Below are 18,873 nucleotides of genomic sequence, written 5' to 3'. Positions count from 1 at the left end.
GTATACCTGTACCTGTCTTAACGTACAAAACACCATCGCCTTGTGTCGCTGATCGAACAGAAAATTAAAAACTAGTTCATAATATCGACAAGCGGAAGTGGATTGTATTTCAGGCGGAAGCTGATTGTATTTCCGGCGGAATGGCCGGCAGGTACACACTACTCGCCTCTAAGCTGTCTAAATTAGTTAGTGGACGTTAAATATCCCAAGAGGTACCATTCGTGAAGAGTGGGCGACCTACCGCCGGCACCTTGAACACATTTTGAAATTCGTGCCCGAACGACTTAAACAAGCGCCAGGCCTAGCCAGCCGGATCGTGAAAGACTTGGGATTTAAAAAAATAGAGCTTGTCCCCAATCAACAAGAACGTGGGAATAATTGTCCTTGAAAGAAGAAGAAGATCGATTACCGGTAATCACTCTACCTATATATTACTACGACCCGATCTTGGTCCAAAAGAGTCCAGAGAGTAGTTCAACAAAGATTTATTCGGTTTTGCAAACACTTTAAACGACCTTTGTGTACACAGCATAGCACAGGCACGGCATGGCTTGGCACAACACAACAAGGAACAGCATAGCATAGCACGGCACAGCACAACACAACACGGAACAGCATAGCATGGCACAGCACAACACGGCATAGCGGAGCACGGCACAACACGGCGTAGCGGAGCACGGCACAACACGGCATAGCACAGAACAGCACAGAACAGCACAGAACAGCACGGCATAGCACAGTACAACAGCATAGTGTGGCGGGCACAAGGGACAATAATTCCGCGCACCAGTGGGTGGCGCGAGCGTCCAGGCGCGGAACTGAAATGCATGCCCCGCCTTTTGGCCGATCGGCCACGCCCGGGGGCAAGGCGTGGCCTTGGGAGATATATGCGGGCTCTAAGCTCGAGCCCACAGAGTGCTAAAGTGCGAGCTCTGAATAAAGACTTGTTGTATCAATGCGTTGTGGCCGACCTCTCTGGCAATCGAGACGTGTGTGCACAGCACCACACTGGTGACCCCGATTGGTTCAGCCGTTGCTGACCCCAAAACGCGCCATGGCTACCAACGCCGTCGCAATCAAACTCCCGGAGTTTTGGGAAGCGCAAGCCGACGTTTGGTTTGTGCAAGCCGAAGCTCAGTTCCAACTCCGGGGCATCACGGCGGACGAGACCCGGTACTACCACGTGGTCGCCGCCCTCAGGCCCGGCACGGCCGCCCGCGTCGTGTCCATCCTTCGGCGCCCGCCGGGCGACCACAAGTACGAGGCGCTCAAACGTCTCCTCCTCGCCACGTTCGGGCTCACAGAGATCGAACGTGCCGACCGCCTCCTGGACCTTCCCGCCCTCGGCGACACACGACCATCCGTCTGGATGGATTTCATGCTGTCTCTGCTTGGAGACCAGCGCCCGGATTTCTTGTTCCGCGCACTTTTCCTCCGCCAGCTACCGATACAGGTGCGCCTCGCGCTGGCCGGTTCCAACATCACGGAACCCCGCGCCCTGGCCGGAGAGGCCGACAAGTTTTTCGCGGCCTGTGACATGCGGTCGGTTTACGGTGCTGCCGTAGTGGATCCCGGTGCAGAGGCTACAGCGCCCCCGGCTTCCCTCGTGGCCGCTGCTGCGCCCCGCCCACTACCGCCGCCGACACCACCACCGCCGCCGGCACGGCCGCCACCGCCGCAAACCTGGTGCTACTACCATGCCAGGTTCGGCCGCAAGACTAAAACGTGCCGCCCGCCGTGTTCTTTTGACGGGTCGGGAAACGACCGGGCCGGCGCTCACTTGCGGCCCTGAGCGTCGGCCATTCCGGCAGCCTCCTGTTCATCACGGACACCTTGTCCGGGCGCCGTTTTCTTTGCGACACGGGAGCACAGGTAAGCGTCCTCCCTGCCTCCGCGTCCGACAAGCAAGCCACGGGCCGGGGCCCCGCTTTGCTTGCCGCCAACGGTACACCCATCCGCACATTCGGGAAGCGTTGCCTCTCACTGCGGCTCGGAGGACAGCGCTTTCAATGGTCGTTCGTCACCACCAGCGTGCCAATGGCCCTGCTCAGCGCGGACTTCCTATGTGCGCATGGGCTGTTGGTCGACGTTAAGCGCAGACGTCTCGTCCAGGCCGAAACCTTCAGCTCGCTCGCTTGTTCGCTGCGGCTCGTTGAGCAGCTCGCTGAGCGGCTCACCGGGCAGCTTGCCAAGCGGCTTGCTGAAAGGGTCCGTCCCAGCGAGGTTAGTCTGCACGCTTCCGGCAGCGGACGAGTTTACCCACCTCCTCGCCAGTTTCCCGGCCGTTACGCGGCCCACCTTCTCAGCGATGGCTGTCAAACACGGGATGGAGCACCATATCCCCACGGTTGGGCCACCGGTCTACGCCCGGGCACGCCGACTCGACCCCACGAAGCTCGCCGTGGCGAAAGTGGAGTTCGCCACGCTGGAGTGGCTGGGGATCGTACGGCACTCCAACAGCGCTTGGGCTTCTCCTCTGCACATTGTGCTGAAACCCGGCGGAGGATGGCGGCCGTGCGGTGACTACCGCCGGCTCAATGATGCCACCACCCCCAACCGCTCCCCGTCCCGCATATCCAGGACTTTTCCGCCCGTTTGGCAAACATGACCGTGTTCTCCAAGGTGGACCTCATCCGGGGCTACCACCAGGTCCCCATCCAACCGGACGATGTCCCAAAGACGGCCGTCATCACCCCTTTCGGCCTCTGAGTTCCTGCGAATGCGTTTGGGTTGAAGAATGTGGCCCAAGCGTTCCAACGGCTCATGGACAGTGTCTTGCGTGACTTATCTTTCATCTATGTCTACCTGGACGACATCCTAGTCGTGAGCGCGTCCCGGGAGGAGCACCTGCTCCACCTCCGCACGCTTTTCGTACGCCTGGGCCAGCATGGCCTGATCATCAACCCCGCAAAGTGCCGTTTCGGCGTCGCCGCCATAGACTTCTTGGGGCAACGCGTCACCAGGCACGGGGCCGTGCCTTTACCGGCCAAGGTGGAGGCGGTCAGGGATTTCCCACGCCCCCGCACGATCAAGGGGCTCCAGGAGTTCCTGGGCATGGTTAATTTTTACCACCGCTTCGTGCCCCACGTCGCCCAGCTTCTCCGCCCCCTGCACGAGGCCCTCCGGGGCAAGCCGGGCAAAGGTGACATCGCCTGGTCGGAGCCGATGGCCGCAGCGTTTGCGGGCGCAAAGCTGGCCCTGGCCAACGCCACCATGCTGGCGCACCCGGCGCCCGATGCACCGATCGCCCTCACCACCGACGCGTCGGACTACGCGGTGGGCGCGGTCCACGAGCAGTGGGTGCGTGGTGCTTGGCAGCCGCTGGCGTTTTTTAGCCGGCAGCTTCGCCCACACGAACGCCGCTACAGCACCTTCGACCACGAGCTGCTCGGGCTCCACCTGGCGGTCCGACACTTCCGCCATCTGCTCGAAGGCCGCCCGTTCACGGCTTTCGTCGACCACAAGCCCCTTGTGTTCGCGATGGCCAAGGTCGCCGAGCCATGGTCGGCACGGCAGCAGCGTCACCTCTCTGCCGTGTCAGAGTACACGACGGACATCCGTCACGTCGCGGGTAAAGACAACCCGGTGGCGGATTGTCTTTCCCAGTCCGTCGCGCACGCGGTCCACCTCGGGATCGACTATGCCCGGATGGTGGAGGACCAGACCGCCGACCCCGGCGTCCAGGCCTTGCGGACCGCCGTCACGGGCCTCCGCGTCACCGAGGTGCCGTTCGACGTCGCGGGCGCGGCCCTCCTGTGTGACGTCTCCCTCGGCCGGCCTCGCCCCATCGTGCCCGCTGGCTGGCAGCGCCCGGTTTTCGATGCCATCCACGGCCTGTCCCACCCGGGCACGAAGGCCTCCCAGAAGCTCGTCGCGGCGAAGTTCGTCTGGCATGGCCTCAGGAAGGACGTCCGCGACTGGGCCAGGACGTGCCTCGCGTGCTAGCACGCAAAGGTCCACCGCCACACCCAGGCCCCGTTGGCCCCGTTTACGGTGCCCGAGCGTCGGTTCGACCACGTCCACGTCGACTTGGTGGGACCTCTGCCCCCCTTGCGGGGGTGCCTCCTCACCACGGTGGACCGCACCACACGGTGGCCGGAGGCCGTGCCATTGTCGGCGACGTCTGCGGCGGATGTGGCGCAAGCCTTCATTGCCACTTGGGTTGCCCGGTTCGGCACCCCCTCGGACATCTCGTCCGACCGCGGCCCCCAGTTCACCTCAGAGCTCTGGGGCGCGGTGGCGCAAGGGCTCGGCGTCAAACTGCACCGCACCACGGCCTACCACCCCCAGGCCAATGGCCTGTGCGAGCGCTTTCATCGCTCGATGAAGGCCGCGCTCCGGGCCAGCCTCCGCGACGGCAGCTGGGCTGACAGGCTACCCTGGGTCCTGCTGGGCCTCAGGACGGCGCCCAAGGACGACCTGCGCGCGTCCTCGGCGGAGCTGGTCTACGGGCAACCACTCCGGGTACCGGGCAAATTTATCCCCGACTCCATGGCTCCTTGGTCCGCGGCGCAACAGCGCTCCACCCTGCAGGAGACCGCCCAGAGGTTCGCCCCGGTGCCGACGGCACACCACGGTTGCCCGTCCTCCCACGTCGCCCCGGAGCTTCGCACGGCGGAGTACGTCTTCGTCCGGCATGACGCCCACCGGGCACCGCTACGGCCCCCGTACGACGGGCCTTTCCGCGTGCTGGAGACCGGGGACAAATATTTCACCGTCTACATCGGCGGTGCCCCAGATCGTATCTCCGTGGACCGCCTCAAGCCGGCCCACCTCGATCTGGACCACCCCCCCCCCCCCCCGCAAGCAGCTCTGCCTCTGCGTCGAGGCCGCCCCCCGGCGGTCAGACCCCCGGCACCCCCCAGCCCCGCTACCCCCAAGCCCTGCACGCATCGCCAGGGGGCGTTTCGGCCGGGTCATCCGGCTTCCCCGCAAGCTCACCCTTCAGGTGCGCGGGAATTCTGGGGGGGCGCGTGTGGCGGGCACAAGGGACAATAATTCCGCGCACCAATGGGTGGCGCGAGCCACCAGGGGGGGAACTGAAATGCATGCCCCGCCTTTCGGCCGATCGGCCACGCCCGGGGGTAAGGCGTGGCCTCGGGAGATATATGCGGGCTCTAAGCTCGAGCCCGCAGAGTGCTGACGTGCGAGCTCTGAATAAAGACTCTTGTTGTATCAACGCGTTGTGGCCTACCTCTCTGGCAATCGAGTCGTGTGTGCACAGCACCACAATAGCATAGCACGGCACAACACAACACGGCATAGCACAGCACAGCATAGCACGGCACAACATGGAACAGCACAGCACAGCATAGCACAGCACCCAAGTCACTCCTAAAAACCACAAACACACTCGCTGCTCGCCCAGCTTTCCTCCTCCTTCTTCTTCCTCCTCTATTTCGTCGGAGGTGGGGGCGGGGGGGGGGGGGGGGTAGGGGTGGAGGAGTAGACGGCTCTCTCTGAATCCAACCATCAACCTCTGACCTTCACCCTCTGACCTTCACCCTCTCTGACCTTCACCCTCTGACCTTCACCCTCTGACCTTCACCCTCTGACCTTCACCCTCTCCGACCTTCACTCTCTCAGACCTTCACCCTCTCCGACCTTCACCCTCTCCGACCTTCACCCTCTCCGACCTTCACCCTCTCCGACCTTCACCCTCGCTGACCAGCCCTGACTTTGTGAAGGCGAGGGTGCACCATCCTGGATGAGACCATCTCTGGGTCGTTCCTGAATCATTTGATCAGCTGTCTCCGTGCCGCGAGCTTGTTAGAGAACTGTGCAGGGCTATACAACAACAACAGACATGAGGAAAAGCCACAAATTTAATGACACTTCCTTATTGATATATTATTTTCATTATCCGTTCACATTAGAAAAAAAAACATTTCCATTTAATATTCAACCGCCCCAATATTCCAGCAAAAAGTTTCCAGTTCGAACAATCAGAAAATACAATTTTTTTTACAATGTAATTTACAGGAAGAAAAGTAATCTTGAAAAATAGAAACAACAACAACAACCACTCCTTTTGTGTCGTCAGACGCATATGCCTACCGAATCAGTTTTCCTTGGCTAAGGTACACAATCCTGGACAGGTCGCCACTCCGACACAGGACACTCGGATGGCTCGTTCCCCCCAGTAAGCTGGTACTAAATTTGCCAACCTCGGAAGGATGACAGGTTAAGTCAACCCACCTGGTGATATTTAGCGGTACGACAGGAGCTTGACCTCAGGATCACAAGACCTTAAGCCAGCCATCTCAACCGTTCAGCCAACCCCAGGCTTCAAAAAAAGAAAGGTGAAAAATAAAAAGGAAGTAATGCCGGAGTTAGAACTCACCTGTGAACACCTTCGTTATTAGCAGGTGGTCAAAGTGATATTAATGATCAGAACAAACGACAGGAATGAACCACTTCTGCAAACATCTACTATCACGTTGAAAAGGTCATTAGTAGGATGGGAATACAAAAACCCCTTAAATTCAAACAAATATGGAATGCAGGTATCCAGCTTGAACCACCACCCACCAAAGCACAGCAACAACATTTCACATTAATACTGACGAGTACAAACAGACAACAACTTTGTAAAGCTGGAGACTAATCAAGGGAGGAAAATAAACATCCTTTTGTGTTATCTTCGATAACTTGTTCCTTCATGAGAAATTGATTTAAAAAATCGTTTTAGATAAAGTCAGGTCGATTAGAAATCGTTTTAGATAAAGTCAGCAAGATTAGAAATCGTTTTAGATTAAGTCAGTAAGATTAGAAATCGTTTTAGATTAAGTCAGGTCGATTAGAAATCGTTTTAGATTAAGTCAGGAAGATTAGAAATCGTTTTAGATAAAGTCAGTAAGATTAGAAATCGTTTTAGATAAAGTCAGCAAGATTAGAAATCGTTTTAGATAAAGTCAGCAAGATTAGAAATCGTTTTAGATAAAGTCAGGAAGATTAGAAATCGTTTTAGATAAAGTCAGGTCGATTAGAAATCGTTTTAGATTAAGTCAGGAAGATTAGAAATCGTTTTAGATTAAGTCAGGAAGATTAGAAATCGTTTTAGATTAAGTCAGGAAGATTAGAAATCGTTTTAGATAAAGTCAGGAAGATTAGAAATCGTTTTAGATTAAGTCAGGAAGATTAGAAATCGTTTTAGATTAAGTCAGGAAGATTAGAAATCGTTTTAGATTAAGTCAGGAAGATTAGAAATCGTTTTAGATAAAGTCAGTAAGATTAGAAATCGTTTTAGATAAAGTCAGGAAGATTAGAAATCGTTTTAGATTAAGTCAGGAAGATTAGAAATCGTTTTAGATTAAGTCAGGAAGATTAGAAATCGTTTTAGATAAAGTCAGGTCGATTAGAAATCGTTTTAGATAAAGTCAGGAAGATTAGAAATCGTTTTAGATAAAGTCAGGAAGATTAGAAATCGTTTTAGATTAAGTCAGGAAGATTAGAAATCGTTTTAGATAAAGTCAGGTCGATTAGAAATCGTTTTAGATTAAGTCAGGAAGATTAGAAATCGTTTTAGATTAAGTCAGGAAGATTAGAAATCGTTTTAGATAAAGTCAGGTCGATTAGAAATCGTTTTAGATTAAGTCAGGAAGATTAGAAATCGTTTTAGATAAAGTCAGTAAGATTAGAAATCGTTTTAGATAAAGTCAGTAAGATTAGAAATCGTTTTAGATTAAGTCAGGTCGATTAGAAATCGTTTTAGATTAAGTCAGGAAGATTAGAAATCGTTTTAGATAAAGTCAGGAAGATTAGAAATCGTTTTAGATAAAGTCAGCAAGATTAGAAATCGTTTTAGATAAAGTCAGGTCGATTAGAAATCGTTTTAGATAAAGTCAGGTCGATTAGAAATCGTTTTAGATAAAGTCAGGAAGATTAGAAATCGTTTTAGATAAAGTCAGGTCGATTAGAAATCGTTTTAGATAAAGTCAGGTCGATTAGAAATCGTTTATGTTCAGGTGTCTATCCATGTTAAGGTGTATATACACCTTAAGCTAATCGTGGCGTTTTTCCAAAGCTGCTTCTAATAACAAAAGTAATAACACCGATGATAATAGCATAATATTGATGTTATTGCAAAACAATAATAACACTAATAATATCTCCTTGAACAAACGCCATGTTAACATTTATAACTAGCTTATTGTGGGCAAGTCTACCAGAAGTAAAATAAATAATAAACCACAAACACGAACGATTCCCTTTTTTAAAGAGTCAATACTGCTGCTTAACACGAAACGAAGAAACCTGGAGGAATCCCAACGTCCTTGAGGCATTATATGGTTATCACGTCCACCACAGACCAACGGACCAGAGCTTAGATCTACTGTAATCTATATACCCCAGAGAAGATAATAACATGACCCTTCCTGCTGCTCACGTAGTAAATTAAAGGTTCAATTCTGCTCAATCGCTCAAGGCCAGCTCAATTCTGCAGGCCTCCATAGCAAACATATTTAATGTTCATGTACTCATGCAGCCCGTGGAATGATCCCTCACGACCGAGGCCCGACTCCTTGACGCCTCCGAACGGGGCCTCCACCGTCGAAATGGCCGCCTCGTTGACGCCAACCATCCCAACGTCCAACCCCTGGACTATGCGCACAACTTGTGCGAGGTCACGCGAGTAAACATAAGCTGGGGTGGAAGGGGGGTACAGGGAAGAAGGATATTGAAAATCAGTGTTGCAGGAAATGCTCAAGATTATCAATATTAAATAAGGTACCGTGAGGAATGAGGAGGTTTCATGAAAGTGATACAGGTTCACTTGTTATAACATACCAGGTGCTTACCAAATTCATTACCTCCACCACCAAACGTTTATTATACATACGTCACAGCAACGCGTCATCAGTCCCTCATTAGCATATGTATGAGCTGTACTACCACAACAATATCCTTCTATGTGACATACAGCGCTTAGTGCCACGCACAATGCAGCACCCACTCACTTCCTGTGTGCTTTCGAACTCGATTTCCTTACCAAAACGTGATCCATTTTGTTTGTCAGTATTATTTCCAACAACGTGATAAATGTGATATGGGATTTGCTATCCACCATGTGGACCAGGAAAACAAGTATCATGCAGTGTCGGTGAGAACCGACATGATCCATGATTTCAAAGATTTATTTTATTTTTGTCCAATTGGACGTAGTTCTCAATGTCAACAAATGATAAGGCAAAATGAGTGGAAATATGCCAATTGGTTCGAGGCTGGGGCTAACTCGAGCGACAGTGTCGAGTGTCATACCTGCTAGGCCAAAGGGTGAGCTATTAGCGATGGCCAGCACCTCTTCTTCCGTATCAAACCTGGAGAGAGAAAAAAAGAAAAGACCAACAATTCCAGAAGCATACCATAAAGATGAGAAATGTGCCAAGTTACAAAATACAATTACGGGGTCGTAGGTGTCTTAAGGGTCTTTGGGTTTGAAAGGATCTAAATGATATTAAGGGTCTTTGGGTTTGAAAGGATCGAAATGATATTAAGGGTCTTTGGGTTTGAAAGGATCGAAATGATATTAAGGGTCTTTGGGTTTGAAAGATCGGGGGCGATGGTGACTTGATATTGACATGATACTTGATATTGGGAGATCTCGCGAGATCTTGGAGACGGTGGCAGGGGTTTTCGACGGTCCACACGGTCTCCACGTTTTTCAAAGTTAAGTCTGTTCACAATTGTATTTTGTCGAAACTGTATTTATCGTTCGGTGTGTGAACTTATAGTGTCCCCCTTGGAAGTTTCTCGGTGTTTATCTTTCAGAAATTAATCGTTTGTTTGCCGCGTCGCGAGCAAGGCCCTGCAGCCTCAGGCTTCCCCCGTCGAAGGTTGTTCCTTCCTTCGCTGTTTTGCTAGCTTTTTTGATTTCCCCTTCTCCACCAAGCTTCACCAAACATCTACTATTTGTCTAACGTTGTAACCCCCACACCCGCCCCCCCCCCAAAAAAAAACAAACAAAAAAAACTTTTATTTCCCTTTCTCCTCGTGTGCTTTTGCCTCTGCCCACGTGCGCTGTCTCGCCCCGCCCCCATTTTCCCCTTGCCTTCCACCTTTTGCCCTGTTCAAGTGACTCGTGGTCGTCGCTCTAGGCTTCCTCTCCCCATTGGTATTTTTGTGAATATAAGATTGTTCTTCACAGTTCTGTTTAAATATGTTTCAACTATCCCCTTCAGTGTTTTATTCAGTGGTTTATTACAACACGCTGTTTTTCTTCTTATTTAAAAGGCTCCTTTCAATTTCCTCTTCAACTCATTCCATTTCAAAAAAATATTCAATCTCTTATGATTCCAAATCACTCCATGCTCTAAATTCTCATTCATTCCATCCCTCCTCCATCGTTCTTAAACGAATCGCTAACTTGAAAATCAAAACAAACCCAATTTGTTATATATGTTCATCTTTCATTAATCATCCACTTTCTAAACTCCCCCCTTGCCCCTCCCCTTCAAATCTCCCCCCCAACCATCCCTCCCAAATTCTCCCTCCTCCCACCTCCTTCTCAAAGCTGCCTCCACCCCACTTCCTCTCCCTCCTATGTCATACCTCCACCTCCCCCAACCTTCTACTTTCCTCTGCCCCCCCCCCCCCTCAAACAAACTCTCACTGTGCCTCATTCCATCACCATCAAACCTTTCGTCCTCCTCATCCTTCCCTTTCTTGTAACTCTTCTGTAATCTCTGACACACTATCAACTGCTCTTCCTACATCCCCCTCTCACCCTTCATCTGACCCTACCCCTCCCCTCCCCTGTCCTGCACCAGATTCTCCCCCTCTCTCCTCACTAACGGTATGGACCTCAAACATCCGGGGCCTTCGCTCAAACCTGATTGATCTCTCCATTCAGGTTGCTTCTGAAAATCCAGACTTGATCTGCTTAACAGAAACTTTCCTCCTTCAAGATGTCTCTGATTCCTTAATATCTCTTCCTGGTTACTCCCTCCTCCCGTACGATAGACCTGATTCTCGTCCTGGTGGTGGGGTGGCTATCTTTATCAAAAACTCTCTTCCTCACTCTCCCTGCACTGCCCTCTCTCCACCCCACCCACAGGAGTACCTCTGGCTACGGCTTCCTCTCCGCTCCCACGTTTTGTTCATATGTGTTCTGTACCGTCCTCCAAACAGTGATGACTCCATTTACATTTCTCTGTCGGACAACATGGACCAACTTCTATCAACTCATCCAAACTCTCTCTTCCTCATATGTGGCGACTTCAACTGTCATCATGCCAGCTGGCTGGGTGTGGGTTCATCTCTCACCAGCCATGGCACCTCAGCAAAGGACTTCTGCGACTCATTGGGACTGACACAATCTGTCAATTTCCCGACCCGGATCTCAGTCAATGGAGTATCTTCTCTTCTGGACTTGGTTATGACTAACTTCCCTGCAAATGTCTGCTGCTCTTCTTCTGCTCCAATCGGTTCTTCTGATCATGTGCTTGTTAAAGTGGACATCTCACTGGCCATTCTCAGAGAGCCTCCTCAGCGCCGACGAGTCTGGCATTTCACTCAGGCCGACTGGCACGGTCTGCAAGCAGCCATCAATCAACTGGACTGGTCTCCCATCTCTAATGCCTCTGACATCAATTCTTCCTGGGAATTCTTCCAAAGCAAACTGCTCTCTCTCATGCACAGATTTATCCCATCTCGTCTTCAGTTGTCTTACCCTTCCTCCCGTCCATGGTACACTGAATCTTGTGGTGAGGCAGTTGCCCGGAAACAACTTGCCTTTGCGTCTTGGAAGGCAAATCCAACTGAAGGCAATCTCAGTTCCTTCCACCAAGCTCGGAACAAGTGTGTTTCTACCCTCAGGAGTGCCAGGAAGCACTATCTCTCCACACTCACGATTGAACTCTCAAACCTGTCTCCTTCCTCCAAATCCTGGTGGCGTCTGGTCAAATCCGTTTCTGGTGTTTGTTCCCCCTCCATCCCCTCCCTTACCTCAAATGGCTACACAGTTGACACCGCACGTGACAAAGCCGAATGCCTCAAATCTGTGTTTGCCTCAAAATCTTGTGTCCCAAACCCATCTTTCTCTGTTCCCACCTTTCCCAGTCGAACCCAACTGCTCCTGGACTCTGTGTCCTTCTCTCCTGACAAGGTGGAGAAGTTTTTATCAAACCTCGACTCTGATTCTGCACCTGGACCAGATGGCATCAGCCCTCGGGTCCTAAAATCCTGCTCTGCCGCTCTATCTCACCCTCTCTCTGTTCTTTTCACCCTCTCTTTTGCTCAAGGTCATCTGCCAGCATCTTGGAAATCAGCAAACATTACCGCTTTACACAAAAAAGGTGCAAAAACAGATCCTTGCAACTACAGACCAATCAGCCTGCTCCCAATTATCAACAAAGTCATGGAATCCATCATTGCTTCAGATATCAAATCCTTCCTCTTCTCCAATGGCTTGATCTCTGATCATCAATTTGGATTCAGACCAGGTCATTCTACTCTGGACATGTTGCTTCTGCTGTCTCAACAATGGATGGAGGTCCTCAATGCCAAACAGGAAATCAGAGCTGTCTCACTTGACATATCACATGCCTTCGATACGGTCTGGCACCCAGCTCTGCTCACCAAACTCACCTCCTATGGTATTCAGGGAAATCTCCACTCATGGCTTGCGGATTTCCTCTCTGGTCGTAGGCAACGTGTGGCCCTGAATGGATTTCTCTCATCTTCCCTTCCTGTTCTGGCTGGAGTTCCTCAAGGTAGTGTTCTGGGCCCTGTGCTATTTCTGGTCTTCATCAATGACCTCTCCGACTCTCTGGAAAATCCTCTATCTCTTTGCTGATGACTCCACTATCTGCCACTCCATTCCTCATCCCTCAGATCGGCAGTCTGCAGCCTCCTCACTCTCTGCAGACCTGGACAAAATCACAGACTGGTCAAACAAGTGGAACATGTCTTTCAATCCTGACAAATCTCACACTCTTACAATGTCTCTCCGAAAGGACCGACTGGACAACCCTCCCATCTACTTTCTCAACAATCCTCTCCAAGAGGTTCTGTCGCTCAAGCTTTTTGGGTCTCACTATCTGCCATGATCTTTCTTGGGAAAACCACATTTCCAAGCTGGCCTCCAAAGCTAGTCGCCGACTGGGCATCCTCCGTCGTGCGAAGTCCTTCCTTGGCACACCTGAGCTCCTCACCACATACAAGGCTTTCATCCGCAGCTCAATGGAATACTGTTCCCCCCTCTGGGCTGGTGCTCCTGCCTCACACCTTGCTCGGCTTCACGCTGTTGAGACCAAAGCTTTCAGAATCATTGGAATCTCCTGCGATGTAGTCAACTCCGAGGGCCTTTCACTCACTCACCGCAGGCAGGTTGGTGGTCTTTCTGTCTTCTACCGACTCCTCTCCGGCCTTGCTCCCCCAGCTCTCTCTGTGCTCTGTCCCCCAAATATTCCTTCAGGTCGCACAAGATCTGCCTGCAACCCTCTTATGGTTAAACTGCCAAAGTCTAGGCTCTCTGCTCACCTTCACTCTTTCATTCCCCTTTTCTCCCGCCTCTGGAACAAACTCCCCCACTCCCTTCAATCCCACTCCTCCCTCCAGGTCTTTAAAACAGCTGTTCACCACCATCTCTTATCTTCCCCCATCGAAAACCTTGATCTTTTCTACCCCCGGTAATTCACCCCAGAGTCCTTGCAGTGTTCATATGTTTTATTCCTCTCCCACCTCCCCCCAAGTTCGCCCGATGTCCCTGCTCTCAAATGTTGTGTTTGTGTCCTTCCCCCTCTCTCCCCATCTTGTCTGCCGCTCCCCTTGTTTTTTGTGTTTTGTGTGTCGGTTTGTCTTTTTGTGTGATTAATGTTAGCTCTTTCACGAGCCTCGATCTTGTATACAAAAAAAAAGAAAAAAAAAAAAGGATCTAAATGATATTAAGGGTCTTTGGGTTGGAAAGGATCTAAATGATATTAAGGGTCTTTGGGTTTGAAAGGATCTAAATGATATTAAGGGTCTTTGGGTTTGAAAGGATCTAAATGATATTAAGGGTCTTTGGGTTTGAAAGGATCTTAATGATATTAAGGGTCTTTGGGTTTGAAAGGATCTAAATGATATTAAGGGTCTTTGGGTTTGAAAGGATCTTAATGATATTAAGGGTCTTTGGGTTTGAAAGGATCTAAATGATATTAAGGGTCTTTGGGTTTGAAAGGATCTAAATGATATTAAGGGTCTTTGGGTTTGAAAGGATCTAAATGATATTAAGGGTCTTTGGGTTTGAAAGGATCTAAATGATATTAAGGGTCTTTGGGTTTGAAAGGATCTAAATGCTATTAAGGGTCTTTGGGTTTGAAAGGATCTAAATGATATGAAGGGTCTTTGGGTTTGAAAGGATCTAAATGATATTAAGGGTCTTTGGGTTTGAAAGGATCTAAATGATCTTAGGGGCGTTGGCGTCCGAAGGGGCGTTGGCGTCCGATTTAAAGACGCCATCGTCCGATTGGCGTCATTATTTAAAGCAAATCTGAGGTGTATCACGCGAAGGCCAGTCCAGTAAATGCAAAATGTTTAATCACGTTCAACACTCGTCCTACAAGCCAGTCACCATCACCCCCGATCTCCTGCTCGCCCCACAAGCCAGTCACCATCACCCCCAATCTCCTGCCCATCCCACAATCCAGTCACCATCACCCCCGATCTCCTGCTCGCCCCCAAGTCAGTCACCATCACCCCCGATCTCCTGCTCGCCCCACAAGCCAGTCACCATCGCCCCCGGATCTCCTGCTCGCCCCCAAGCCAGTCACCATCACCCCCGATCTGCTCGCCCCACAAGCCAGTCACCATCACCCCCGGTCTCCTGCTGGCCCCACAATCCAGTCACCATCACCCCCGATCTCCTGCTCGCCCTACAATCCAGTCACCATCGCCCCCGATCTCCTGCTTGCCCCAAGATCCAGTCACCATCACCCCCGATCTCCTGCTCACCCCACAAGCCAGTCACCATCGCCCCCGATCTCCTGCTCGCCCTACAATCCAGTCACCATCGCCCCCGATCTCCTGCTCGCCCGACAATCCAGTCACCATCGCCCCCGATCTCCTGCTCGCCCTAAAATCCAGTCACCATCGCCCCCGATCTCCTGCTCGCCCCACAAGCCAGTCACCATCGCCCCCGATCTCCTGCTCGCCCCACAAGCCAGTCACCATCGCCCCCGATCTCCTGCTCGCCCTACAATCCAGTCACCATCGCCCCCGATCTCCTGCTCACCCCACAAGCCAGTCATCATCACCCCCGATCTCCTGCTCGCCCCACAAGCCAGTCACCATCGCCCCCGATCTCCTGCTCGCCCCACAAGCCAGTCACCATTGCCCCCGATCTCCTGCTCGCCCCACAAGCCAGTCACCATCGCCCCCGATCTCCTGCTCGCCCCACAAGCCAGTCATCATCGCCCCCGATCTCCTGCTCTTCCCACAAGCCAGTCACCATCGCCCCCGATCTCCTGCTCGCCCCACAAGCCAGTCACCATCGCCCCCGATCTCCTGCTCTTCCCACAAGCCAGTCACCATCGCCCCCGATCTCCTGCTCGCCCCACAAGCCAGTCACCATCGCCCCCGATCTCCTGCTCGCCCCACAAGCCAGTCACCATTGCCCCCGATCTCCTGCTCGCCCTAAAATCCAGTCACCATCGCCCCCGATCTCCTGCTCGCCCCACAAGCCAGTCACCATTGCCCCCGATCTCCTGCTCGCCCCACAAGCCAGTCACCATCGCCCCCGATCTTCTGCTCGCCCTACAATCCAGTCACCATCGCCCCCGATCTCCTGCTCGCCCCACAAGCCAGTCATCATCACCCCCGATCTCCTGCTCGCCCCACAAGCCAGTCACCATCACCCCCGATCTCCTGCTCGCCCCACAAGCCAGTCACCATCGCCCCCGATCTCCTGCTCGCCCCACAAGCCAGTCACCATCGCCCCCGATCTCCTGCTCGCCCCACAAGCCAGTCACCATCGCCCCCGATCTCCTGCTCGCCCCGCCCCTTCCTGGAAGCCCAACCTTGCTACCGATCAGGGACGTCTGCCCGATTACCGTAAAGCACAATATGTTACAAAAGCTAATGAAAGTGAGCATCTACACTGGACAGGTGAACGTCCAGGTCAAAGACGAACTCACGTGATCACAGCAGCTAGAGGTCCAAAGATTTCCTCAGTGGCGCAGGCCATCGTCGGTGTTACGTCGGCTAGCACGGTCGGGTGATAAAAGCTTCCCCCAAGAGAGTGACGTTTGCCTCCACAGACGACATTTGCGCCGTGCTCCAAGGCGTCCTTCACGTGCCTCTCCACCTGCAAAAAATAAATCAATAACAACAAAACAGCAACGCTATCGTTTACTTATATAGTTAACTTATATCGCTAACTTCACCACCAAAGGTGGCCGGGGGTTATGTTTTCAGCCATGTTTGTCTGTCTGTGAGCAGGACATCTCAAAAAGTTGAGGACGGATACGGCGGAAAGTTGGTGGACAGGTTGGGTGTGTGACAGATGAATTAATTAGATTTTGGTGAAGATCCAACATCTAATTCATCCCTGGGCCTCCATTTTTTGGTGAAGACGCTAGAATGTCATTTATTTTGTGATTCTTCACCATTGAGAGATAAGGCCAAAAATGATACATAGCACGATATCTCAAAAAGTTATGGACAGATTCCGACGAGACCTGGTGGACAGGTTGGGTAGGTCATAAAGTCAAGACAAGTGACAAAGTTATGGATTGGCAAAACAACAGTCAAATAGATTATAATGACTGGACTATCAATGGCCTGCAAAAGGTAAACTGTTCAACCTCACGGACGTGTGCACTCTATAGAGTTGTTGTCATCTTTGAGTTGTTGTGATCACAAGTTTTTGACGATTCTGATCAATGTCAATTAAGGATTGCTAAATGACAAGCTTAGTTTCTTCCACCCAAACCAATTTGTGTTAATATAACAGTCAAAGTTGTTATAATAGTAGAAAACACTAATGTTTGTGAAAACACCAACCACTCCATCCTCCACTCCATCCTCTAGTGGAGGCTTTCGGTAAATTGTTGTACTTCCACCCTCTATCAACCGCTCCCCTCAGCCTCCACCTACCAACCGCTGCTCCCCCACCGGCCTCCACCCTCCATCAACCACTCCTTTCTCCACCCACCGCTCCTTCCCCTACCCCCTCCTCCATTCTGGCCTCCATCCTCTACCAACTGCTCCATCCTCCACCAACCACTCCCCCCCTGGGCCTCCATCCTCTCCCAACCACTCCATCCTCCACCAACCAATCCATCCTCCACCAACCACTCCATCCTCCACCAACCACTCCATCCTCCACCAACCGCTCTCTCCCCCATCCCCCAGCCTCCATCCTCTCCCAACCGCCCCATCCTCTCCCAAACGCCCCATCCTCTCCCAAATGCCCCATCCTCTCCCAAACGCCCCATCCTCTCCCAAACGCCCCATCCTCTCCCAAACGCCCCATCCTCTCCCAAATGCCCCATCCTCTCCCAAACGCCCCATCCTCTCCCAAACGCCCCATCCTCTCCCAAACGCTCCATCCTCTCCCAAACGCCCCATCCTCTCCCAAACGCCCCATCCTCTCCCAAACGCCCCATCCTCTCCCAAACGCCCCATCCTCTCCCAAACGCCCCATCCTCTCCCAAACGCCCCATCCTCTCCCAAACGCCCCATCCTCTCCCAAACGCCCCATCCTCTCCCAAACGCCCCATCCTCTCCCAAACGCCCAATCCTCTCCCAAACGCCCAATCCTCTCCCAAATGCCCAATCCTCTCCCAAACGCCCAATCCTCTCCCAAACGCCCAATCCTCTCCCAAACGCCCAATCCTCTCCCAAACGCCCAATCCTCTCCCAAACGCCCAATCCTCTCCCAAACGCCCAATCCTATCCCAAATGCCCAATCCTCTCCCAACCGCCCCATCCTCTCCCAACCGCCCCATCCTCTCCCAACCGCCCCAGCCTCTCCCAACCGCCCCATCCTCTCCCAACCGCTCCATCCTCTCCCAACCGCTCAATACTCTCCCAACCGCTCCATCCTCTCCCAACCGCTCCATCCTCTCCCAACCGCTCCATCCTCCACCATCCGCTCCATCCTCCACCATCCGCTCCATCCTCCACCATCCGCTCCATCCTCTCCATCCTCCACCAACCACTCCATCCTCCACCAACCACCCCTGCCTCTCTCACCCGCCACCAACCTGTTCTTACCCTCCACCAACCACTCTCTCCCCCACCCCCAGCCCCCATCCTCTCCCAACCGCCCCATCCTCTCCCAACCGCCCCATCCTCTCCCAAACGCCCCCATCCTCTCCCAACCGCCCCAGCCTCTCCCAACCGCCCCATCCTCTCCCAACCGCTCCATCCTCTCCCAACCGCTCAATACTCTCCCAACCGCTCCATCCTCTCCCAACCGCTCCATCCTCCACCATCCGCTCCATCCTCCACCATCCGCTCCATCCTCCACCATCCGCTCCATCCTCCACCATCCGCTCCATCCTCTCCATCCTCCACCAACCACTCCATCCTCCACCAACCACCCCTGCCTCTCTCACCTGTCACCAACCTGTTCTTACCCTCCACCAACCACTCTCTCCCCCACCCCCAGCCCCCATCCTCTCCCAACCGCCCCATCCTCTCCCAACCGCCCCATCCTCTCCCAAACGCCCCCATCCTCTCCCAAACGCCCCCATCCTCTCCCAAACGCCCCCATCCTCTCCCAAACGCCCCCATCCTCTCCCAAACGCCCCCATCCTCTCCCAAACGCCCCCACCCTCTCCCAAACGCCCCCACCCTCTCCCAAACGCCCAATCCTCTCCCAAACGCCCAATCCTCTCCCAAACGCCCAATCCTCTCCCAAACGCCCAATCCTCTCCCAACCGCCCA

General features: G+C 52.5%; 1 protein-coding gene across 1 annotated transcript in view; it reads right to left on the bottom strand.

Moving 5' to 3' along the window:
* Window positions 1-5,807: 5,807 nt before the first annotated feature.
* Window positions 5,808-18,873, bottom strand: part of ALDH5A1 (aldehyde dehydrogenase 5 family member A1) — a 40,424-nt gene continuing 27,358 nt past the window's right edge. Inside the window, exons 9-11 of the mRNA XM_068116656.2 lie at window positions 16,116-16,285; window positions 9,262-9,320; window positions 5,808-8,646 (exon numbers count right to left, since the gene is read on the bottom strand). Of these exons, the coding sequence (XP_067972757.2) occupies window positions 8,435-8,646; window positions 9,262-9,320; window positions 16,116-16,285 (441 nt within the window). The 3' untranslated portion in view covers window positions 5,808-8,434. The remainder of the gene's footprint in view (window positions 8,647-9,261; window positions 9,321-16,115; window positions 16,286-18,873) is intronic.

The sequence above is a fragment of the Myxine glutinosa genome, chromosome 5, assembly GCF_964187855.1.
Source record: "Myxine glutinosa chromosome 5, kmMyxGlut1.1, whole genome shotgun sequence".
NCBI lineage: Eukaryota > Metazoa > Chordata > Myxini > Myxiniformes > Myxinidae > Myxine > Myxine glutinosa.
Note: the sequence above shows the minus strand (reverse complement) of the source record. Positions and strands in the feature narration are given on the sequence as shown.